Source organism: Sphaerodactylus townsendi, linkage group LG06 (genome assembly GCF_021028975.2).
Source record: "Sphaerodactylus townsendi isolate TG3544 linkage group LG06, MPM_Stown_v2.3, whole genome shotgun sequence".
NCBI lineage: Eukaryota > Metazoa > Chordata > Lepidosauria > Squamata > Sphaerodactylidae > Sphaerodactylus > Sphaerodactylus townsendi.
This window is the reverse complement of record NC_059430.1, coordinates 78,179,041-78,205,984: the sequence shown is the minus strand read 5'-3', so window position 1 is coordinate 78,205,984 and position 26,944 is coordinate 78,179,041. Positions and strand designations below refer to the sequence as shown.

The 26,944-nt window shown below is 39.4% G+C and overlaps 1 protein-coding gene across 4 annotated transcripts in view; it reads right to left on the bottom strand.

Annotated features, from left to right (window-relative positions):
• PLXNB2 (plexin B2) overlaps positions 1 to 26,944 on the bottom strand; it is a 399,620-nt gene that overhangs the window by 74,890 nt on the left and 297,786 nt on the right. For all 4 annotated transcript variants that reach the window (XM_048499274.1, XM_048499272.1, XM_048499273.1 and 1 more), the window contains 7 exons: positions 23,954 to 24,104; positions 21,311 to 21,422; positions 18,116 to 18,218; positions 17,655 to 17,756; positions 11,070 to 11,162; positions 9,354 to 9,432; positions 5,161 to 5,315 (listed from right to left, as the gene is read on the bottom strand). In XM_048499274.1, the coding sequence (XP_048355231.1) occupies positions 5,161 to 5,315; positions 9,354 to 9,432; positions 11,070 to 11,162; positions 17,655 to 17,756; positions 18,116 to 18,218; positions 21,311 to 21,422; positions 23,954 to 24,104 (795 nt within the window). The remainder of the gene's footprint in view (positions 1 to 5,160; positions 5,316 to 9,353; positions 9,433 to 11,069; positions 11,163 to 17,654; positions 17,757 to 18,115; positions 18,219 to 21,310; positions 21,423 to 23,953; positions 24,105 to 26,944) is intronic.

Below are 26,944 nucleotides of genomic sequence, written 5' to 3'. Positions count from 1 at the left end.
GGCTAGTTTCCAGGGCAATAGGAGAGAGAGGAGGGGTATTTTGAAGGGAAAAATAATTGCTGGTGATTGTCCTCAGAGGAACCTCCAGGTTTGGTGCTGTGTGGATCACACAGACTTTAATGGAGCCAAAATGTTTGGATATCTTAACAATTTTTTTTACTGGTATGGGTATTTGATTTTTTTCAGCTTTTCTGAAAAATTTCAGGTTAAATAAAACTGAATCTGAAAAATACCAGCAAAATGGTGCACAACCCTAGTTACAACACACAAATGCGTTTTTGTTTTGTGGACAGCCACTACAACACCCATCTCCAGTTCCCTGTGAATATCCACAGCCATACCCATTTCAAGTTCACTAACTCAGAAACTGCATTAACATTTCCTGCAAGTCTTCAGGCAGGAAAATGCTTCTGAACATTTATTTTCAAGATGCTGTGAGAAAATGAGGCCAGTAGGAACCTCAAGATTACATAGAATTCTGAAACATTTTGATGGTAGCACAAGAATACAACAAAAATATGTATTCAATGAACATGTTGTGATATACATTTATTTTCACCTTTTCTTCTCTATGTTTCTCATTAGAACTGCATAGTTCTGATTTACAGCTGCATGTACATCTAGATATATTCTGTCAGCCAAGTTTTACAAATGGCCCACCACTCTATAAGCTCCAGAAATATCATAGTGTGTCATTACATTACCTGCCTCTGTCATCTTAGTACCTGCCTTTGGATGGGTAGTAGCTGTCCAAAACCCAGAATGATTCTTTGTTGCTCTAATACCCTCTCTAGCATTTAACATGCAATGTCTATGAATACACCCCACCCCCCAAGAAGGACTTAGCTCCATGAGAAAGACTCCAGGGGGTAGACATATTAGTCTGTTATAGCAAAATGAAGCAGAAGTTTGAGAGTAAGACTAACAGAAGAGTCAGATCTGATGCAGTGAGCACTGATTCACAAAAGCTTATGCTGGAATACAAGTTTTTAGGGGTTAATCCTATGACTCCATTCTAGCCAACTTTCTTCAAAGATTTTTCTTCATCAGAAAAAGTCATTCTGCATTAGAGGCAGCCTTGCTTTCTTGAAGAAAGACTTAGGGAAAGAGGGTCATAAGATTCAACCCTTTGACTTTAATGTGTCACTTGACGTTTGCTTAATTCCAAGACAAATCATAGAAGATTTCTGTGGTTAAACCCTAACCAAATACCATGAAGAATATTTTGAGAGGATGAGGAAGGAATTATTTTGCTTTTTTTGGTCTGAAGAGTATGCTGTTGTATACTGGGGCACACATTCTTGCATTCACATATACATGAATGCATTTAGGCACTTCCTTGAAACAATGATATGGAGTTGGGAACAACTACTCTAAATTTTAACTCACCTTTTTCTTAAAAATTGTAAGGACTGTGCTGTAGATTGATATATTGCCTGTGTGACTAGAAAGGTGAAGAAGATAAGGGACAAAACCAGCTATATGGGCATTGCTTTGAATTTTAGTGTTGTACTATGGAATCCCGCAGAGAATTATTTTTCCTTTGGCAGATTTACAATACAGCTCCCTCCAATAAAGTAAGGATTTTTATTTGCAAACTTAACCATCATGGTGAATTGCAACAGTGACAGGAAGGAAGCCTGGGTAGATGTATACCAGGGAGGATCAACTGCAAGCATCAAACTCATGCGGAGCAAGGCTTTCCAGTCAACGCAGACCAAGTAGATTTCATCACCTGGATCTTATCTATATGGAATCCCTCCCTCTTTTAGTGACAATGTCAGCCAGAGATCTTTGTGACATGTTTCAATTTCATGTGTCTTGCCTCCTCTGCCTCTAATCAGGCAGTTTGCCAGCTTCTAAACAACTAATTTTGAAGTTTATGACACCCTAGGTATAAAAAAAAATCCATTCCTAACGCAGAAGAAATAAAATGGGAATCAAACTGTTGGAGGTTTGAGACTCAGCTATATGATCACTGATTTTATATAGTCTACTCAACTGCATTATCAGGTAGTCTAACTCCTCAGAGGTACTAATTATATTCTTTAAGAAAAAAGAGCTAACAAATTTCTACCATAAAATCTCAAGTTAATTGCTTTCCCAGATAGTACAAAATCAATAATAAGCTGTTACACTTCAAACACCTAACAGAAATAGAATTCTATTATGGTTTATTACAACACAGCTGCTCAGCAGGCTATGACTATTGTATCTAAAATGTCTGCCTTGCATTTCACTTAGTTTACACCTTTCTTGGAGCCATATAAAAGCATCTGATAATCTTCTTTTTGATAACAAAATGTACTAAAATCTCTCTTTGGCTGTAGGTTCTATAGCTGAGGCTTCTAGCAAACAGGCACCCTTTACACAAGGACTCGTTCTTGTTTTGAAAGGTCCTGACAAAATGGTGAACCAAGACCTAAAGAGCTAATCTTAAGGGTCTGGGGCTTGTATTTATTGGACTGCAGCTCTTCAAGTCACATAACAGACAAGTTTTGAAACCAAAGTCCAGGGATATCTTACAGACTGACAATATTTACTCCAGCATAATTTCTTTTGAATTATAAGATACACCTGATGACATGAGCTCTGACTTAACAATGTTTACACTGGAATAAATCCAACTAGTCTGTTATGTGCCATTGGCCTTCAGTTTTATTTTACTGCAACAAACTAAATGACTACCCAATGGAATTATTACATTTGAAAAGCAGCTGTGTTATTCTGGGTGGGGGGAGGATTTAAAATACTGATAAATGAGTGCAAACGCTTGGGCCAAAAGCAGCTGTTTTGGAAATCGGCACAGATATGGTGATGTGCATAGAAACTGCATATTCACAGAGCTATTTTGAAAGAATTGGTGTGCTCATTACTGCATCTGACAAAAATAGAGTCACAGCAGGTACAGAAAAGAGCAATTAAAATTAGTATGTGGTAGGTCATCTTCCCTACAAAAACAGGCTGAAGATTTTACCTCAAAAATATACACTCTTCCAACATTGGGCCACTGTGTATTTTGGTTGTGTACAGGGGTTTTAGACATTATGAAAACATCTTTTTAGGAATTAGAGCAGAACTAGAAGCTGCCAATCTGTCCTTCTTGCACAACATAGTATTACATAGTTCAATACAGTTTGTGACATGATTTTATTTATTTACTTCATTCACAGTCTGCCTTCTCACTGAGATTGAACACAAATTGCAAAATACAAAGAACAATTCAACCAGACATCATGAGACAGCCAATGAACAATGCAATTGGACTACAATGCAATAGGAAAACAATGCAAACAAAAAGTGTCTAGGGTACTGCCTCGCTCTCCTGTCTGGACAGTGAGATGATAGTATGGCAGTGATCCGTACAATTATATAACTTCACACACTGTATTAAACCAGATGAAATGAAGACAAAGAAGAAAAATAAGGAAATATGGTGGGTCCATTAATCTCACAAACCAGCTCTACCCTAAGGTTCTGGGAGGCCTACTGCAGAAGTCTTTCCTGTACTGCTCAGGTGATGTGGCTACTTTTCCTTCTTGTGTTACCCCTTTTCTGTACCAATTCTAATAACAGAAGAAACAATGCTATGGATACTTTTTGTATTCTGATCTACCTCAGAACTGCAAAGAAGACATGAATCAGCACATCTCCAACAATAGTAAGGCACTGCTAGCACTGACTACTTAGGATATGGAAACAGCATTCCAATCAAGTTTTTGACCAGTGAACCATTTCTAACTTACTATCAATAAACAAGAAAATCCAATATCTGCTCCTCCCATCCATCCATCCATCCATCCATCCATCCATCCATCCATCCATCCATCCATCCATCCATCCATCCATCCATCCATCCATCCATCCATCCATCCATCCATCCATCCATCCATCCATCCATCCATCCATCCATCCATCCATCCATCCATCCATCCATCCATCCATCCATCCATCCATCCATCCATCCATCCCCACCCACCCACCCATTTATTTTCTGTCCCACCCATTTTCTTTCCCAATCAAGTCAGGCTCCTGGCGGCTTACAACTAATTCCAACAACAATTAAAATCTTATCATTTACAATTTAAAATCTCCAATATCTTTTAAAATCCCAGTGGTGCCCTTAAACCATATAACAATAATGGGGAACCAGTCAAAGAGGGGAAAGAATAAGGGCTGGGAGGAACAAAAGGGTACCCTTAATAATGAAACGGATTTAAAATAGAAAAAGGTAATATATAGGTAAATAGGTAAAAGGAAAGGGAGGAAGGCCAACTAAGATGGAAACCATTGCTGTCCTCAACCATAGTCCTGGTGGAACATCTCAGTCTGACAAACCCTGTGGAACTGCATCAGGCCTTACAGGGCCTGGGTCTCACTTGACAGAGAGCTCCACTAGGCAAGGGCCAATGCTGAGAAGGTTCTGGTTGAGGACAGCTGGATGTTTCTTGGACAGTAAACTGCTCCCAGCTGAGCGCAGGACTCTTTGGGGTTTTTATGGGGTGAGGGAGTCCTGCAGGTATGATGGTTCCAGACTGTTCAAGGCTTTAAAGGTCAGTATCAGTTGGTGGAGCACCAACTGTATATGCACTCTCCATGGGGTCCCCATAAGGATCCATGGTGCCACATTCTGGACCAGTTGAAGTTTCTGGAACAGCCTCATGGGTAGTCCTATGTAGAGGAACTTATAATAGTCTAATCTGGAGGTGACCATTGTATGGATCACTGTGGCTAGGTCAGGGTGAGGAAGGAAGGGTACCAGTTGCCTAAACTGATAAATATTGGGGGGGGCGGGGGGGGAATGCCACTGTGGCTACATTTGTGATCTGTGCCTTGATTGCAAAAGAGGCATCCAGAGTCCACCCAAACTTCTGATGGTTGATGGCTGGTATTAATTGGACACCATCAACAATTTCGACCTGGTACTTCAAGCCCAAGTCTCCATGGTCTAGCCCCAGAATCTCTGTCTTCTATGTATTCAGTTTCAGCTGATTCTGTTTCACCCACTTCTTGTGCTACTCCCTAATCTTGCTTAGGGATTTTGCAAATTTTTTAATGATGGCCTTAGGGAGTTAGAATCACTTTGAATGTTTGTTCTAGTAGCACCTTTGTCTTCATTTACAGTATTTTCAGAGACATGAATTAAATGCCTTTACTGACCTGAGTAATGACTGGAGGAGGACAGATGGTGGTAGGAGTTAGGCATACTTTTGAGTAAACACAGCTGTTTTCACACCAGACACATTCATACTTGGGATCAGCTGCAAGACACAAGCTGCAATCGCTCCGACCAAAGGAACAGCTGTATAAAGTCACTATAAAGACAAATGGCATATATTTTAAATGTTTTAATGTTGCAATTTATGTTTAAAGTAAGTCAAAAATTAAAGAAAGTCCATGATAGTGGGTACAAAATGTACCATAAAATGCACCAATGGTTCCTGGGATGCAAATACATTTTTTGTTCAATTTCCAGTAAGAAAAATGTGGGGGTGGGGTGTGTGCGCCTACACACACACCTAATTCCTTTCTACCAAGTCTTTCTCTAAAAGAGGAAGCCTTCCTCCATTAGAAAAATAAATATTCATTGGAAGAAATCTTTCTTCCTGAAATGTAGATTTAGCAGAAAGGAGTCATAGGATCCAACTTTGTGGAAAGAAGTCACAGGATCCAACCCGCAGAAGCTAGAAATTAATAAGACATTCCTAACACACTTTTTAGAACATTCTGCCTTGTAAGACAGAGCAGCAGGAAAAAGCCAGCCTTCATATAAACAAAGATTCAGAACAATTTTAACGGAGGCATCCAGTAGTGAGGACACACAAGACAAATTCGGTAGCACTGACTAGTTGTTGTGAGAGAGCCAGTGTGGTGTAGTGGTTAAAAGTGGTTGTGAAGTGGTTAATCTGTGTAGTAGTTGAAGCCTGCTGTGTGACATTGGGCCAGTCACAGTTCTCTCAGAATTTTCTCAGCCCACATAGAGGCAGGCAATGGCAAACCACTTCCGAAAGTCTCTTGTGTGAAAAACGCTAATGGGTTGTAATGTCAGCTCTAGCTTGACAGCACAAACACACAGTTGTTGCAGGAAATTACATGACCCAAATGTGGGGAGTGTTCCCATAACTCTAAGATGGTAATAGAGAATCAGGCAGTTATTTCATTAATCTGAAATAAATGTGCCACACCAAAGATTGCCAAAGTTCTATTTAACGATATGAAATTGTGTGTCAAAACTCAAAGTTCACACACAAATATACTTCCATGTACTCCAATACATTTTATCCTATTTCTGTATCATTTTTCATTTAATTCCAAGGCCAAGCGAATCTAAAGAATCCTGCAGCATGCACAAGAAGTTGACAGATTGTGTTGGAGGTCAGGGGTGGGAGGGCACTGCAGAGCACTAGAATCTTGATAAAGAATGCTCTGCCAGTTTTATTTACCACAACCATGAATCACACAGAAAGGCAGAGCCTCTTAAGACCATAACTGTTTTATATTTATTGAAGGGTTTGGCTAACTGTAGAGGATTTTGAACAAAAATGTCTTGAGATACAGCAGCACTTAGGGCAACTACAGAGTACAATGGGCTACTTCCAGAACATGAGGAACAAACAAAGGTGTTGGATAATTAGGGGACACACCACTGCTTCCAGTCATGCATGTCTTAGCATATTCTATACTTCAGCAGAAAGGTGACAGTCACCTAATTGCAAGCAATTTACACTAAAGTTCATTAAGTACAATATTTTAATTCTAAGCGGCTGTTTTGTGAAAAAGACACTAAATATAAGTGAAAACCCCTCTGATTACTTAGCACAGTAGAGCTATCATTAATCTTGGCATAGGAAAAACAATTCACAGTACAGCTACACTTCCTAGACAACTCACGTTCACAGTCAAAGAACTGTTTTGTCGCGTCTCCCTGTTCTAAAACTATTTAAAATGCCATATTCTTACCAAACATATCTTTGCAGAGTTTAATCAAAGCACTGCAAACTCTTAAAATGAATAAAGCTTGATTTATTTTGAGGAACAAGAGACTTGGGTTTAGGTTCCCTTTTTTGGGGTGGCATGTATCTGTACAGCTGAAAACCTGTTCAAGGTGACCCAATTCCACCCTGATACAGAACAGCTGAAATGGAATGTGCGTGTTCCTTTGTGATTGATGACTCACTGAATGGAGAGCTAATAGGCAGACCTGACTAACAGGCTTGGTTAAAGTGGAAATGCAAAGCCAGCACATTAGAAGGAAGTGGAATTAAACATTGCAATATTAGCAAAAAAAGATAATTAGATCTGAATATTTTAAAACACACACACACACAGAATCCCAGAGATATCATTGGCATGACTCCCCAAACTGGGTGTGATAATCTATCAGCTAGCTGAGGGGTAGGGAACCTGCGGCTCTCCAGATGTTCAGGAACTACAATTCCCATCAGCCCCTACCAGCATGGCCAATTGGCCATGCTGACAGAGGCTGATGGGAATTGCTGGTCCCTAGGCTATCTGGAGAAGCCATCAGGCTCTGAGTCCTGAGCTAACTGGACCATCCTGCCTACCATGGTTGCTTTTTAAAAAAATATGTGTATGCACAAAGTCAAATGAATTCTTTGTAAAATCAAGCATCTGAAATGCCTTTAGGTCCATAATATTGCTAAAAACCCTCACTGGCTGGATACTATCTAGAAAAACGCTCATAGTGTTAATCATAAGCTTTCTTATACACTGATCAGCTCGTTAAATGTACCAGCAGCAAGCTAGCTATTAGATTCAATTCTTATCCATCATCTTTAGATAGCAGCTGGAAAACCATTGATAAAACAGGACAAAGGATAGAAAGGATATATTTGATTTCATACTGTCCAGGGTCTCCAGTGACTATAAAGAGATGTTAGGTGAATGTTACTTGGTATTCTCTAAATGTGTTATAGAAAGAATGGATTCATTTATACTGGCAAATGCAATAATTTCCCTATGAGTCACAGTAACTAAATTCATCTATGCTACAGGTAAGGATATAAAGAAAAATCCTGAGTAGTTTAGTACTCTCTAAGCCCAATCCTGGTTCAGGAGGGAGAGGGCAGGCCAAGGCATTCCCAGAGGTGGAGCTGACACTAATCGGCTTCCACCTGGGCTTCAGGGTTGAAAACGTGGTGCCCTTTGGGTAGCGTAACTCTATCAGGTGATGGATTTTTTGTTTTGTATTAGCTTCTTCCCTGGACCACTTGAAAGCCGTCTGGGGGCATTTGGATTGGACTGTCTGTCATATACACAAACACAAAACCTTTTCCAGTTCTTCTCTGCATTCTTTTTATGACTATTGCAGATGTCTATGGGAACAGGCACATTCACAGTATTCTGCAATTCTATCAGCCTGTCTTGAACTAAATTCACATTGTAATAAAAATTATATAAATTATATATACAATTCTGTGAACACAGAACCATTGAATAGTTAGGGTGGAAGGGGAAGGTACTGAGGTAGCGCCTGGAGCAGGTGTTGTACCTGGGTGCCATTTCTGCCTGATACTCCTCTGGTCAGATGAGATAATTAGAATTATAAAACTATACGGCTATTCTCTAATTGATTTTTTTGTTTGCACAATGTATATAAAAAAGTAAATCAAAACAGCTTTATTTTCAGCCCCATAGGATTTATCAGCATGGGTACATTAGTAATAAGAGTCAGTTGAAGTAAAAAGCAAAGTGTTTAGTAAAAAATATTAGAGGCTTAATTCCTGGGAGTTTGCCTAGCATAATTAGTCTTTGTGGATGTACCTCTATGACTGTTAGGAAATAATCCTGTTCCACACAGGAGCGGAAAAAAACTTTCAAGACTGGGACAGTGTAGTTAGAAACAGCTCCAAACTCATGGATCTAAAGCAGGCAGCAACAGGAGCAAAGAAAAGCAAGTAATTGCTACAAGCTATGGTAAGTCCTCAAATCTAGAAGAAGTGTGCTTTTTTATTTGTAACTCTCACTGCGGCATATGATTATGAGATTTTGATTAAAATTACTCAGTGGTTTTCAGATCTGGCCACTCCCACAAAGATTCCTCATTGTGTATGATACAGATGTTGGAAGACGCTATATATTTCTATCATGAGATTGGATAATAGGATGTTGGAAAAATGGTACTTTTCATATTCAAGCAAGCAAATACGAAGAACACGTTTAGATCAAACACTAAGGTTGAATGTTATTTATTGAAGTAATATCATGTTCTTTTCCCAAGGCAAGATACCTATTTAAAGTAATATAATTGTACATACTTTTGAGATAGGATACATCTGATAATACATGTTACATTTTTATAAAATAAACTTTATTTCTACCCCCATACTTACCCATCAGCTTGCTGTCAATCTTGACATGATTAGTTTTTATGTATAAATTAAGTGGCAAAGTTTCACTTGTGTGGGGAAACTGAAAAAAAAAAGATGTTCGTGTTATTAAATTAAACTATCTGATATTAAGGGCCTACTGCTACTATGATCAGGCTGCGACTGCTGCTTCATGGCTCTAATGGCCCTTGATAGATCATACTAGTAATCAAGCTAACCCAACACCCTGTTTCATACAGTGGTCATGGCAGGGCCAAGGTCAACATTCTGTTGCCATTCATCAGCCCTGGGTACATTTAATTATTGTTCTAATCATATTTTAAAGCCATGACTTGTTCTAATCATATTTTAAAACCATTTAAACTAGTAGCCATCATCACATCAATTACTCAGGGAGCGAATCAATATTTCATTTTGTTTGTTCTGAATCTATTCATTCTTCAACATTGGGTGTCTGTTAGTTCTAGCATTCTGAGTCAAGAAGAACAGTGTTCTTTCTTTAGCTATCTCTATTACATCTCCTCTTTGCTACTGGTATATATATTGCCTAAAGTGAAATGTCCTAAATTCCTTAGGTTTTCCTCTCAGGTAAGGTGTTCCCACCCCTTTATTATTTTGAGCAGATCCATATTACAATAATGCTTCAGAGAATAATGTAAATAGATCAATGGACGGCAAAATTTTAAAAGCATATTAGCACTTTCTCAAAGAGTGGAGTAATAATATTTGTTATTTGATTTTTAAAATTAGGAGACAAAATTTTAAAGTTTTCCTTTAAGAAGAAATGTATTTTCAAGTGAATTATTAAAAACCAGTCATGTAAACACAGCTTGAACTGCAAAGACAGATAAATGAATGGCTTCACTACAAGTTCTCTACTCACAATGTTGGGTTATGTGTAATTAAGTGAGGACTTGCACATTGCTCTATTGAGTCAAATATCTGGATTGCCTCAAACATACTTACCTATCTGGCTGATTCTAAATATATTACTACAAAAATGGAAGATTATGAACTTTACCAAATGTTCATAGTTCCTCTAGCAATAATTCTCTATAGTTTTTCTCTTACAGTCTCCATTAATGTCAAAAAAACTCCAGTTTCAAACACTATTCATACATATACCCAGACACCTAATACAAATCACAGAAATGGAGACAGAGTTTTCTTGTGATTGGGGGCCCAAAGGAACATTTACCCTGTTTCCCCGAAAATAAGACAGTGTCTTTTATTAATTTTTGCTCCCAAAGATGCGCTATGTCTTATTTTCAGGGGATGTCTTATTTTTCCGCTCCACAGCTGCATGCTCTGGTCGACAGGCATGCTCCCAAACAAAAACTTTGCTACGTCTTACTTCTGGGGGATGCTTTATATTTAGCACTTCAGCAAAACCTCTACTATGTCTTATTTTCAGGGGATGTCTTATTTTTGGGGAAACAGGGTGTATGTATAGTATATTGATGGACCCAGGTTGATCAACATTTGTGATACCACACATGATTACCTTGACAACTATAATGCCTTAGTGCAATATTTTATTCATAAGAAAGGTAGTAAAATAAGCATGTAGCTAAAAAAAAGGACCTTTCTGATTTTATAGTCATGAAATTAATCTGTATATAGCAGTGAAAGTGCTGAACCACACAATAATTAATTATTTTGTAAGAATGCAACAAAGTAATAATTTAAAAAACAATCAAAAGGATATCTAATATCTACCTTCCGACTTTTAAAGGAGAAAGTTACATCAGATGACTGTTCCACAGTGCTCTCAAAGTCAAATTCCTCATTCCCAATAAGGAAAGATTTACCCTATGAAACAGAATGTTAGAATTTTATAACATTACAGATTAGGAGGCGTACCACTGACTAACATACTTACCTGAGAAAACCTTACAACATTCTCAATAACAATTTCAAACCCAACAGAGTCTGGGCACCTCAGCCTAATCTACTAATACATGGGTCTCCAAACTTGTTGAGCCTGTGAGCACTCTGGTAATGTTAAGAAATGGTAGTCACTGCAACCACAAGGGTGGGTGGAGGGGCAACAAAATGGGAGTTTCTATGCCAAATGTCCTTCAATGACATGAGCAGCTACTTTTGAATGGATAATTACAGTAGAGCTGGTTCTCTTGCCCCAGTGTAGTAAATGAAAGCAAAGATTGGCTGTTTGTCTTAGGAAAGAAGTAAGTGCATACAGAAGTGGGTGGGTATCATGACATCAATGGTTGCTATGTTGTGGAATCACTGTATATTGAAGTATCAGCAACCTGACACCCATGCAAGACAGAGAGGTAAATAGTGAAACAAGACTTTAAAGTATTTGCTAAATAACTAAACATGATGCTTTCTAACAATTTTCACTCAAAAGAAGAACAGTGTAGGCAATAATTAAGAACTAGTTCCTCAGTTTTTTCCAGAAAAGCCATTCTCAAAAGAAGCAGCTGATAGAGATGCAAGACTGTACAGGATGGTGGAGAAAGCCTTGGCAAAGTGACATAATTATTGAATGTTAGCCAGGAATAAATTAGTACAGATAATGAACCACAAAGAAGCAGCCCAACTCAGGAACTGCTGGAGTAATGGCCTGCATAAGATCTAACAGATGAAGAGAACTTTCAGCGATAAAATCCCAAATATTATGAGCATATCTTCCAACACAGAAATTCCAAATGAGAAATTACAACTTTTCAGTTATGTTACTGAAAGAGTTCATGAACCAGAAGTGGCAGCATTTTAGATAGTCATTAAAAGATAGCTTGCTGAGGTATTGCTGCAGAAAGACCTGGAGTGTTCAGCCCAAGAAAGCTTTGAAAATTGTGTCTTGTCTTCCTCACATTACTAATTATAAATGGGAAAGAGGAAGGCACAATGAAAACTACACAGAAGGGCATAGGCAATACCCCAGGACACTTCTATACTATATTTTATACTTTTCAGGAGCTGGCTAGTTATTTCCCAGAGCACAAAGGTAAAGGAAACTGTAACACAATTATATTAACTACATTTTAACAAAATCCAATGTTCAACTAAACTTTTACATTCAAGGGACTGGAAGAAAAACAGCGAAGGGACTTGAAAAAAATGGTATTCTAGCTTGGATTCATGGGCTATGATACTACTGAATCAGGGCTGCCTACTGCCAGGAGGAAAAAAAAATGTCCTGTTGGTCTCATTTGGAGACCTAATGAGATGCTATTTCATGTGATATTTACCTCCATGCCATGAGAGATTTCAACTGCCCATTTCCACACATTAACCCTTGATTAAAGTTACAGGATGCTTTTGTTCAAGCCTTTTGGCAACCCTACTCTGTACTTGTAAGCAGATTACAGCACATCTCCAGGACTTACTGCACAAAAATACAATGTGTTTCTATTCAGTTGTCATCCTGCACCCTTTTTGTTGTTGGTAATTAGGTCTCAGCTGTTCCCAAAATATGCAAAAAATGACAACTGGCAAGTTTTTTTTAAAAAGCAGGAAGGTATCATGGAAGTTAGTGCCTTCACCAATAAACAAAGGTAAATCCACATGAAGCAGATCAAATGGCTGGAAATACAGAAAGGTTTGCAGGTGGATGAAAAATATGGGCACTTGAGCAGTTTTCCAACTGTGATGGGAGCCCTAGACACCATACACATTCTGTTGGAACAAGCAGAAACTAGTATGTACAACCCCAACTCTCATTCTTAGTTGAGCCAAGCCAGTTTCCTTTTCGAGGTTCTTGAGGGATACATTTGACTGAAGCATTGTTTTGATCTTACAACGTTGGACTTCCTATACTTTGTACTAACAGATTAACTTTAAAATAGTACAATACTGAAGAGGTTCCTTAAAAGCTTAATGGCATACTGGAAAGCCACCCTGGCAACCTGATTTGCCAGTATTACTTAAATTCCAAAATGTCCAAGATCTCACAAACAACAATAATGTACTGGCTGTTGTGAGTTTTCCAGGCTGTGTGGCCATGGTCTCTCGTTTTTTCTCCTAACGTTTCAGCTGCATCTATGACTGGCATCTTTAGAGGCATGTTGTGGAAAAATGTGCTTCTGTCCATGGCACAGGGTGAATAGAAATACACTGTGCCAAGGAGAGAAACATCTTACTGTGAAATGCCAGTCATAAATGGGGCAAAATGTTAGGAGCAAAAATTACCAGACCATGTCCATACAGCCCGGAAAACTTACAACAGCCAGTTGATTCTGGTCATGAAAGCCTTAGACAATAAAATAATAATGTACTTCAAAGGCTCACAAATCAACACATTTTCTGCAGTGTATTTCATTACCATCATTTTGCCTTTCTTTTGCAACACTTCTGTTATAACACACAAAGCATGTTCAGCAATTACTCATACTGCATACCTGCATTAGATACACCCAGGCTGTGTGTGGGCTGAGAGAACACAATTACACGTGTAATCCTGTTTATAGCTTAACACAGCTGCATACGCCCACACAAACACACAGGCTTATTTTTCCTATTGTAGTCATATCTCCGAACTGCGATTAAAATTCTAGGTCTAGACTGAACTGCATATCCCAGTGTCTTTGGAGGAAAAGAGTAAACCTTGTTACCAACTTCTGCTCAGCCTGCATTCACATAAAATCTCATGCTAATCTCCTACACAGTTTGTGTATTTATCCATGTAAGACATACAAGGTCACTGAGCTGTAAAGGTAGAAGCAGGGTTGCTGGGAGATCAAGAGACTAAAAAGAGTAACCCTAGTGATCCTAGTGGTCCATGGAACCAAGCTTTCATATGATGTTTAAAATGGGGAATCTCAATATTAGGTGCCACCTCAGAGCAGGTCTTTGTATGGGGGTCTGTGGGGATCCCCAGCAGTTTTGTGGGCAAGTGGTGTAAGTCTTGAAGAAACTAGGCAAAAAGCTGCAGGAACAACAGATAATATAGCTACAAAAGAAACATGATTTGAACAGCCAAGTCTCTCCTTAATATGGCTGCACACTGGTAACACGGGGTCCTGGTGCAGATTTAAGCCACAGAGTTAAGGAACTTGCTTTCACTGCTCTTCTTTTTAGAAATCGGTAAAGACATTTTAATTCTGCCAGATACAATTCTGGGTATCAATGAGATACTTTTTAAACTGCTGCTTTTATATAATTTTAAACTGTGGTTTTTATTGTTTAAATTGCATATTTTTCATTTGTAAACCACTTGGTGAATGTTGCTGTTGAAAAGCAAGCCAAAAAGATTACCAGAACAATGTATTTTCTCCATATAATTTGAACAGTCTCCATTGAGGAGGACCATAAGTGGAAAAGCCATAGTACTTTTTTCAGCTTGTCTCAGGATCTTAGCCATGAGCAAATACAGTGGCCCAGGTTGAGACTTATTGGTTATCTTGCTGTTTATAGAAATTATTTTCCATAACACATAGAACAGGAAAGAACTGTTTTTATCTACCATCACATTTTTGTTTTCCAAAAGAATGTTAAAAATATATTAATGACAGTTTTGTCCTCTCAGATAAATTTTAGAGAAATTATATTAGCTAGAGAACAAGTATAAGCCCATGAAATGTAGAAGACGTTTAAACAAAATATACAGCTTTCAGACAAACATGTTCCTCTGTTTATCACAATGTTATGTCCAGTACAATAAATACTATAGATAAAGCAAAAAGACATACAATATCCATTTTCCTTATGCCTCCCTGTATTGTTATGGAGTAAGCAACATCTTAGACCAATTATGCACTATGTCCTTGCTGTGCAATGGGGACAGATGTCCATCGCAGCAAGATTTCTTGTACAGACTGTTTTTTCAAGCCCTGCTTTCACTTCCCATTTTCTCTGCAGCAAGCAAGACCACTTATAGCACAACTTTTAATTTGTTTCACTGCTAGAATGGGGAGATTTGCCAGTGGGCACAGCTTTGCCCTGGAAATCTTTCTCCACCCATTTCCCCTTGCAGTGCTTTGCACACTTCCCCCCTTGCCCTTCCTTCCCTGCTGCCAGCTGCTTCAAGTAACAGAAAAGCTCAGTCACACTGACCTCTAATTCTATTGATATTTCAAGATATCAACATAAAGAGGATTTGGAAATAACAAGACTCTGTCCTCCAGCAGAACCAGCAGTAGGAAGTGTTGTGTGAAGGGGAGGGAAGGTGGAGAGAATATCTGCTCTAGGATGGTCCCTTTCTTTTGCAGCCTGTAGTCCAGGGAACTGCTCTGCCTCTTTCATTTGGGGAAGGGGGAAGGATTACTTTTGGAACAGTAATATCAACATAAGTGCAGCTTAAAGGACTAAGCAAGCAGTCTTGACTGGGTGTAATGCGATCTGTGCCTTTAACAATCACTTGATGGGTGGAGTTAAGGGAAGGAGGCCTGGAGAGCTCTCTGCAGAAAAACTCCAGGAAAGGAAGGAGTGTCTCCTTGCACATAAACAGAGGAATGTGAGGAGAGCCTTCTCTGCAAGTCCACAGCACAGAGAAGAGCCCCAAGGTAAATGTTTCATGTGTAATGAGCCACAGTTAAGTTTATTACAATGTATTATATTCTGGGGTATATCCAACTATCCAGACTTTTGCGGACTAGGACCTTTCTATTTCCATGTCCGGCTGTAGTCTACTGAAACTCCTAAAGTTTAGTTCCTGGGGTTCAAGACACCTTCATGAACATCATCAGGACAAAGTTAGAATCACTGCTTCTTCTTCCAAAGACTGAAGTTTTCATGAAGTGTTCTGAATTGCATGATTAGATACATGCCAGGGTATCTAAGTTATAATAACCATCCCAAAAATTAACGGCAACATGACAACACACATAAAGAAAAACAGTTAGCCTTAATCATCATATACTTTGTGTGCACACATATAATAAGCTTGTCTGAATTTGCCTTCAGCAGGGGTAAAACGTAAATGAAACTGGCCCAGAAAGGAGCTTCAAGGGTCTTAACATGATCACTGTATTGATCATATTCACCAATACTGTATTAAGTGCACTGACATCTGATTTGTTTTCTTGATCCAGTATCAAGAGTATCCAGTGTAGAACTTAAAAATCCTCAATGATTTAGGAATAGGCACCTGATCGAAGATGAACTATTCTGTACACCCATGTTAAGTGAGGTAAGACTGGCGGAAAGGAGGACACATGTGATAAGGCTTTTTCAGTTGAGCACCAAACACTGAAGCATCAAGATTCAGAATACTCAGTTTGCCCCTTCACTTTTGGCCTCACAAAGAACTATTTTATTCAGAGGCACTTTGGAATATATGAATTGAACTGATCCCTTGATATAATGCTAATTTTACTTTCTCCTGGTTTTTATTTACGGTTGTCATCGATTTTATTTTCTTGGATTCCTGGGTATTGCTATCATGCTGCTGCAATGGGTTATCCTTGCATGGTTTTTGTCATTTATATTTTATTTATAATCTATTTTAAGACTATTTTAGTGGAAAGTATAACGGCAACATGACAACATTTATCTTTCAGATAAATTAAAACATTTTTTTTCATGTATATAATTGACATCTTATTACCTTAATACACTATGAAAGTGGTTTCTAATTGTTCTTATTCAGGTATTGGAACTCTAATACAGCAGTAGAGTTCAAAGACATTTCTTCAGCAGATGAACCAGGTTTATTAAAAAATCCCTTTATGTGCTGCTTCCTCTGTTGAGGCAGCTTATGCACACAAGCACATCAACAAGTCATGAAAGCAGTGATCCCCTATGTGATGCCCATGGGTGCCATGGTGCCCACTGATAAGTTTCTTGGTGCTCACTTGCTTCTTGCCCAAAACAGCTCTTCCCCAAAGCAAAGAACCAATCCTGGGATTCCTTCACTACACTGGAACAGGAAATGCTTCAGAAGACCCCAGGAAGGCCTCATTTTAGGGTTTGCCAGGAGCAATGGGCTTAGCTTGAAACCTGACAACATTTTTTAATTGACCCCAATCTCCACAGCAGCCATTTCATGATGGGTACCACCTTCCACGGCAGTCATTTTGCAGTGTCACCTACCACCCTTCCACAAAATTCCAGCAGTGCTCATAGGCTCAACAAAATTAGGTACATCTGAACTACAGCATACTGTGAATGTGGACTAAAATGAAATATTCAATTCCCATTATCAAAAACCACATTTTGAAAGGAGGAAACCCCTTTCTTGTAAACATTCAATTACTACAGATACCACAACCTCATTTTCAACAGCAGGAATTTACCAGTAGTGGAATTCAGAGAGAGAAACAGCTATAAACCTATCTGGAAACAAATAGGTTGTAAGCGTAAGCGTAAATGTATTTTTGAGTACTTGCTGGAGTATACCTGATAATTGTCTAGATTCTTCCCTTCAAAGTGTATTTCTGTTATATAATCCATAGGTATTATTTCAGGGTTGGGATTTAGAAACTGTGGACACTCTTCCTCCTATAAAGACAAACATTTTGAACATAATTAAATATCCATCAGTACAACTTTCAACAGATTTTGGACACTGGAATTATTTTTGTTCTTAAGAGTTTTCATGAATAGCATAGAGGAACAGATTTGATTGCAGTCTCAAAATTATACATGCTGAAAATGACTGCGGCATATGTCAAGGTCTCATCCCGCTTCTTAAAATCGCTGTCCTCCAATTAGTGAAACAATAAAACAGACAGTAAGGTAAACATTTAATTTCACCTTAGCCAAAATTACGTAATCCAACTATTATATTACATGTCCACATCAAGGGGGAATATATAGCCCAAATAGTTTATAAGAACACATGCTGATCTGAAGTTTACCATATTTTGTTTAATTACATCTTCTTCTAAGGATGAATCCTCACAGCTATGATTATGCCAGTCCCACTCACAATTCCATCTACTGCTTGCACAGGAGAAGCATCTACGGATAAACAAAAGTTAACAGTTTTACCTCTCAATTTGTCCTTTCTTCTTTATCATTACAATTTACTTTCAGCAAACAAATTAGCTTGGATACTTCGTGCTTCATTTTGGTCAATCCACCCCCACCCCCCTTCTTGAGTTTCAAAAGCTAGGCATACAGGCCTCAAAAGCCATGCAATAAATCTGAACTTTGGAACCATGTCTTGCAAGGGACACACTATTAAGGAAATGTTGCTCAAGGCACAAGAAAGAACTGTTGTCAAACTTAGACAAGTTTGCTTGAGGCTTGACATCCAATGTACTTGTAGGTATTAGCAAATGATTACAATGTACAAGAAATCCTGTGTTTTGGACAAACCTTAGTCAGTAAAATAATTTGTTTGTCCAACAGCTTACAAAGCAAAGACAGACAAAGGTAATTAAAACTGTCTGATTCTACAGACGGTCAAACTACAAGAAAAAGTGATGAAGTAAACAGTATACTTTGTCAGTCTCATGAGTGGGTCAGTGAAGGACTACAAAAAAGAGGGAAGTGACTCCATTGATGCCAAACTTCATCAAACACTTCCACAAACATGCAGAGAGGTCCACAACACATACTACAGATGTTTTCACTAGGGTTGACTGGTCCCTTCACCGCAGGAAACAAGCAGAGGTGGGTGAAAACTTGGCATGTGGTAAAGGTCCTTGTTGGCAATTTTTAAATTAATTAATTTTATTAGATTTAACATGCTCTCCTTTCTGGTTCAGGGAAACTCACAACATATATCTAAAACCATAAAGCCAATTAAACATTAAAAACATGCCAATAATTTACCTTTACCAATTATCCAAGATGGTGAAAGCTACATCCAATCTTATGAGGGTTAGCAACGGACTTAATATAGATAGGGGGATGGTAGGTAGGGGGATGGTCGTCTCAACCATATACCTGGTGGAACAACTCTATCTTACAGGCCCTGGGGAATTGCATAAGATCCCACAGGGTCCTGGTCTTGCTAGACTGAGTGTTCCACCAAACTGGGGTCAGGGCCGAAAAAGCCCTGGTACTGGTTGAGGCTAGTCAAACAACTCTAGGGTCAGGAAACAGTAGTTTACTGTTCAAAGACTGAAGCGCTCCTTGGGGAATGTGCCAGGAGAGATGGCCGACAGCGATATGGACCCCACACCATTTAGGGCTTTGTATATAAGTACAAGAACCTTGAATCTGATCTGGTGCTCCAGCCAGAACCAGTGCAGCTGATGGAGCACTGGTTGAATGTGTGCTAGCCATGGGATTGCCATCAGGACCTTAGCTGCTGCATTCTGGACCAGCTGGAGCCTCTGGAGGAGACTGTTGCATGGATCACAGTGCCAAAATTGGATTGGGAAAGGTAGGGTGTCAGTTGCGTCACCTGGCCTAGATGGAAAAATGTTGTGCAAGCCATGTGTGCCAACTGGGCCTTCATAGTTAAAGAGGCATCCAGGAGCATACCCAGACTCTCTAATCCAGCCACATGACCTTTGTCTTTGCTGGATTCAGCTTCAGTTGGCTCTCTTTCATCCATCCCCATCATGGCTTCCAGACAACTGGCCAAAACCTATGGGGCAGCTCCTGGATGACCTTCCATCAACAGATATAACTGGGTGTCATCAGAGTTCTGAAAATATCACAGTCTAATCCTTTGGATTAACCCAGTGAGGGGTTGCATAAAGATGTCAAACAATATTGGTGAGGAAATCACCCCTTGTGAGACTGCACACCAACGAGTGGTGGGTAGAGGTTCTCTCACAACTGTTACCCTCTATCCCTGGCATTAGAGAAATGAGTGAAATGATTGCAAAGCTGTCCATCGAATGCTGGTGCTGGCAAGGTGATTGGTCAGGATATCATAGTCAACAAGTGGAACGCAGCTGACAAATCTAACAATACCAGTAGTGCCAATCCACCTCAGTCCAGGTGTCTCCTAAGGTCATCTGTGAGGGTGGTCAGAACCGTTTCCACCCTATGGTGAATGCGGAAGCCAGACTAGGAAGGATGGGCAGATGTCTCTTCCAGAAACCTTTCAAGCTGCTCTGTGACAACTCTCCCCATTTCCTTGCCCAGCAACAAAAGATTCGACACTGGGTGGTAATTGGAAGGATCTCAAGGATCCATCAATGGTTTTTTCAAGGAGGTTACATCTTTTCTGGAATCTGATTGTGTCTCAACATAGGCAAGCCAGTCTTGTATTTTGAGAGCTATTATTGAATTCAGGGAGGGAAACCAACATGGTATAACGCAGTCTCATAAGATCTCAGAAGCTAAGCAGGGTCAGTACTTGGACGGCAGACCACCGGGGAAAACTCTGCAGAGGAAGGCAATGGCAAATCACCTCTGTTTCTTAACTGCATTGAAAACTCCTTGAGGTGGTAGCCATAAGTCAGCTGCTATTTAATAGCACTTTACACACACAGCAATCAAACACAAAAAGCCTACTACACCTTGGCTGTGGGCAAAAACAACACTCACAAGTAGGTGCAAAGTGATCTGTATTTAGCTGATGTAAATAGTGCAACCAGTACTATTATTCTACCTAAACATAAACATACACAGAACAAGCCATCACAATCTCTTAGACAAATGCTTAATTCACAAATGGAAAACACACAAGAACAAAATAAGGTACCACAACCAAAGACTCACAACGATTAAAGTCCAGTCCAAAAGGCACTGAGTGGAGACTGTTGTGATGAGGAGTCCTTACAGAGTCTCCGGTAACTCCAAGTTTTGCAGGAGACTGCTTAACCAGAATAATTATTCCATGTTGGGAACACACAAGTCTAGTATATGACTTGTCGAAAACACTCCAAGCTTTTCTGTTTAATTGGGCTCAACCTCACATTCTCCAGATGCAGAACAGAGAATAAAATATTTTGGCTCGCAGCCAAGGCCTTTTGTATTTGATTGCTAGATATCCTGTTACACAATTTGTTTGGATTTGTTTCTCACTATACATACACACACCCACACAAATGAATTTAATGGCATTTGCTAAACTTTTGCAATATTTGAAGGCATTCAGCAAGGTATATATGGGGGGAGACGGAACTGAGCAGTTAAAAACTTACGGTTCATTTTTTGAAAGATTTATCGCTTCTCCACAGTCATAAAAAGGATATGTACTTGATGCAAAAAATATACCATCACCAAAGGTCAGATTCAGTTGAACTAACACATGGTCTATTAAAAAAAAAGACACAGAGTGAGCAGATACAATTGCAATTTCACCCCCCCCCCTTCAAGTCATAATAAAAATACTCTTCAGAAGAATCTGTTGAACTCATAGATCATAGTAACTTTACATTCACTCTGAATAAAACTGTGTTAACTCTGAATGAAACTGTGTTCAGACAAAAGCTAATGGGGAGGGATGAGGGAAGTATGATAAATGTTTTATTTCAGACTGCTTGTATAATGGTTAAGTGCTACTTTAAGTAGGATGATTATCTTGTTACTTAAAAATGCAAGCTGAAAGAAACAGGGAATATAAGATGAATGGTCAGAAAAAAGGTGTTTTAAAAATAATTATTTTCCATGTCAGATAACACGTGTGATTTAACATTTATGAATTCTACACTATGAATAAAGTGGATGACTTCAGAGGTTACTGAAACAAGCCATATGTACTCAGTGTAATAAGTTAACCTTAACCTTTTGGAAAGCTGGTCTGTTGCATCTACTTCCTCTTTTAATGGATTTGGATTGTAGATCATTAGTGAACTAAAGACAGAGGTCTATATATAGAAACTGGGACTCCTCTCAATGAGGCTTCCAACTATTCCAGTTATGGAAATCATCAAGCCTCTGTGACAACCTATTTCACAGGCTATTGAGCAATTTCAAACTTAGCTTTCCTCGTAACTGCTTTTTGAAACAATGTTGACAGCTTAGATTTAAGTCCATTTTGTGAAGAATTTGCAGGAAATTTCAGGTTGTTTTTCACTTCAGTTCTTACCCTTGGGCCAAGTGCAAAATTGGATAGCAAAAAAAAAAAAAAAAGAAGAAGAAAAGCGCAAGTAATTCAACACTTCATTTAAAATTTGGTATTTACTAACAGCATAAGATTATTTACATTTGATGGGATTCTTTGGAGGAAATGGGCGTGCATCGGAGTTGTGTTATATTACACTTTGAACCAGCAGTCTACAAGAGATGGTATCATGAAAAAAAGGAAGTGTGTTCTTTTAACTTGGTAATAAGATATGAAGACTGCCAACGTGCTTAAAATGGGAATGTATAAACAGATTTGTGCAAAGCCTCCAGTAATAATGAATCAAGGACACAAACTGGGAATATGATGGAATGCTCTGCCAGAGGAGACCAGAGCACTGTGCAACTTAGTACACTTCCGCAAAGCCTATAAGACACCAGGCATATGGTTGAGGCAGCTATGGTTAACCATCTGGGTCTCCCCCACCAAAGACCAACTATTTTAACATCTTTATTGTCATCTTTGACTACTGTTACCAGTAAGTCATCTAGGTCCCACAGTGCGGTTGTTTCATAGTTGCGCTAGTTTGGAATTAATTGTTGCTTGGATAATATTGTATTTATTGGATAAATGTTTTATTGTTTACATTATTATTGTTCGCCACCCAAGCCTGCAAGAGGAGGGGTGGGATACTAAAACCAATCAATCAAATTAATATAATTCTAATGCTTGTGTCTTGGAAATGTCACAAAGGAGCATATTTTAGGAAGGCTCGATCTTTATCAAGCTTCATAAGACAGTTGAAGACAGTTTTATTTAGGACTGAATTCAACTGATTTAGCTTTTATTATTGGCAATCCTAACTAGAGTTTTTAAATTATGGGTTTTATAATTATGTTTTGAATAATCCTTTTGTTTATATTATAGCAGCCATTAATTTTGCAAGGGAGAAAGACAGATAATAACTGTTTTAAATAAAATAAGTCACCTCCAGACTGGACTATTGTAACTCGCTCTACGCGGGCCTTCCCTTGCGCCTGATCCGCAAACTGAAATTGGTGCAACATGCGGCGGCCCGGTTGCTCACAGGGGGCGCCTTTCGTGAACATATCTCCCCTGTGCTGCGCCGCCTGCATTGGCTGCCCATCGAATTCCGAATCCGTTCAAGGTGTGGGTGTTGACCTTCAAGGCCTTACGCGGCCTGGGACCCTCGTACCTTCGGGACCGCATTACCCCATATGTCCCAGCTCATCCTCTGCGATCAGCAGAGGCGAATCTACTGGAGATCCCTGGCCCCTCGATGACGCAGCTGGCACTCCTGCACGGACCAGAGACGCTACAGCTCTGGCACCGGCCTGGTCGGAACCTGGCTACCATCAGCTGTTCGGGCCCTGCGGGACTTTGGAGAGTTCCGCAGGGCCTGTAAAACCGAATTGTTCCACCGGGCCTTTGGAGAGTCCAGCCACCGATAGTGCCGCCCTTCCCCCCTGCTAGTAGGGTCCCCTAACATCACTGGGACCCATCCTCAAATTTTGGAAGAGGGTGGTATATGGGACTCGTGGGCCCCATTTTAGAATGTACCTGTTTTAAGATTTTGTGTTTTCTGTTTGATTTTCTGTTGTTCACCGCCCTGAGCCCTTCGGGGATAGGGCGGTATATTAAGTTTAATAAATAAATAAATAAGTAAGTAAGTAAGTAAATAAATATAATTACAATCTTATTAAAAGGACTTGGACAAGGATGGGTGTACACTAAACATGAGGCACTACTGTCGCTTTACCTTGGCCTTTAGGTGTTGGAGGGATTACCTCTGGAGGACGACAGATAACAGCTTCATCTATTAACTCTGCCGGATGGCTCGTTTCACCAAATTGACACTGTAGCTGGTCATCTTCATTTAAAACTGGCATAGGGCTTAGAGTCAATTCTACCTGGAAAGACCAACAAATATAAAAAGAGACTGCTAGAAATTCTAAGACCAAAAGGCAAGCTCACGTACACAATGACAATGTCAAAGGAGATGGATGGCATTAAATTGAGGACAGTACTTTGTTCCATAGACATAACCTGGCTCTTTTATTTTGAGAACTAACAACATAGGCTGTACAGCTTGTGCTTAGACCAGCAGTGTGTGCTGAAGACTGGACAGTAGGATCTGGAAATGATAAAAACAGAGCTGCTGACAAATGTAGACCTTCCACAAGAACCTGCATAATTCTTAGAGTGTTTAGAGCTGCCTGTGGTAGGAACAGAGTTACCTGTACCCAGTGGTGGGATTCAGCAGGTTCACACCATTTCGGCAGAACCGGTTGTTAAAATGGTGCTTGTAAACAACCAGGTGTTAAATTATTTGAATCCCACCACAGGAACCAGTTAAATTATTTGAATCCCACCACGGCCTGTACCTCACCTATAAATGTCATATATTTGACAGAAACCTTTTCTTCTGTGGGTGGAATGCTTAGTAAATATGGTAAACACATATATTATTATCTTGCTGAAATCATGCTGAAAAAAAGAAATAATGCCTTGAGTGTATTTCTACCATTCTCTTCCCTCTGTGTGTTTCCTGCCTAAGCGCAACAGCTATTGAGCAGAGAAGTTATTTAAACTTTTCCAACGTAATTAAAACATGTTAGCCACAGAAGTACAATGGCCAGAGGACTCAGCAGGAGTCACTAGTCAGACTTGGAAAGAATGGAGAAGCTTGTTTTGAAGGGACAACAAAACTTCTTCAAAACACCTATTCAGAACGACAGATGACCCAATGCTTTGGCTGCCAGGAGACAGAGATAAGTAGGCTGACAAAACAGTGAAGTTTGGTGGCTTCCTAAACCTTAGGAAATTGTGCCAGCTGAGTGTCCAAGTGTTTGATGAGTGCTCTGATATAAGGCAGCAAACAGCCAGAAGAAGGAGAGGCAAAAAAGACCAAAATACCATAAGTTTCTTGCACTGAATGAACACTCTGTGTGCTCTGTTTTTGCAACAGCTCTTTATTTTGGGTTTGTTAGTGTTTTTAACGGTCTTCTGCTATTATGCATCTGTAGCAACTGTGTGGCCCATTTTCAAAACTGAGACAGTTTTTCTGTAGAAAATGCAACATGCCTGTGGTGAATGTTTGAACCACAACTGAACAGAACACACTAGAACTAGAAGGTATAGTATACACCATTTTCTTTTCCTGGAAACTCTCCCTCCCTCTCTGCCTTTTCTTTCCCAGGCAAGTTCTGTTTTCCCAAAACAGAACATTTTCTTTATTTGAAAAACAATATGCTTCACAGATTCACACAGCCATTCAGCTGGTCTAGACAATCAATATGTTACTTAAGGGATCCTTTGGGATATATGGAAGAGTCTTAATATTTTGAATGTTTTGTGGTATGTATCTTATTTTATCAACATGATTTTAAGTGCTTTGTCCACATAATATGAATGATTTTTTTTCTGAAAGCTTCTCTTGTCTTTTTATTTTAACTAGTCTCTTGTTTTCTTCTTCTATAAAATTAATACACCTTCTATGGATCTGTTGGATATGTTTGCATGACAGACCTCCCCTCGCACTGCAATTACTAGTCAAGATATGCCCTAAGCGTAACAAATGCACTTTATACTAGATGATCATGTCTAGAAGACTCTACTTTGTTCAGAGTTCTTCATTAAAGTGTCACAAAATTGACAGGATCTGAAAAAGCATGCTGAGAATAAGGTTCCTTTAAAACCTTGACACATCTGGGTGGGGCACCTATCTGTAAATAAATCTACATGCATGGAGGCTAGGAATGCCAGCCTCCAGATGGGACTGGGGGATCCCTCAGAATTATAGATCATCACCAGACTACAGAAATAAGTTATCCTGGTAATTTGAGGCTTTGAAAGGTGGTATTGTACCCCACTGAGGTACCTGTCTTCCCCAAATGTCCAGGAGTTTCCCAACTTGGATCTGACAAACCTATACCTACATCCTCCACTTGTGGCCAGGATAGACTTGAGAACCCTAATACAGGAATCCCAACTGCCATATGAAATCATTTCTATATAGTAACAGTATACCCACCTGTAACCAGTCATTTTGAAAATAACTTTTAAGTTCTATGCAGCATGATGTAATTATCTACTGATACACTCCCAAGCCCAAAGAGTTAGTTTTGACCAGTAAAGCCCTACACCAGTGGTTCTCAACCCTGGGGGTTGGGACCCCTTTGGGGGTCGGACGACCCTTTCACAGGGGTCACCTAAGACTCTCTGCATCAGTGTTCTCCATCTGTAAAATGGATAAATGTTATGGTTGGGGTCACCACAACATGAAGAACTGTATTAAAGGGTCGCGGCATTAGGAAGGTTGAGAACCACTGCTCTACACGGTTTAGGATCAGGATGTCTGAAGGGACTATCTTCTCCCATATGTTTCTGCCTGGGAATTGAAATTATAGAGAGAAGCTCTCCTGAGTATCCTATTAATCAAATAAGTTTGTTTGGTGGGATTCATGAGAGACGGCCTTTTCAGCAGCAGCCCTACAATTACTGAACAACCTCCCCAGACAAACGTGACTGGCCCTTCACTTTCAATCTTTAGGGGGTAGTTGAATACAGTTTTATTTAGGACTGCATTTGGTTAAGTTTATCAGCAGCCTAGTGTTGTGATTTTAAATGCTGATTTTTATGTTTTTTAATGTATTTCATTTTATGTGTTTCACCTATGATGCTGAGTTCCTTAAGGAAGAACAGTGGCTAATAAATGTTTTAAATGAACAAAAACAACAACAAAATAATT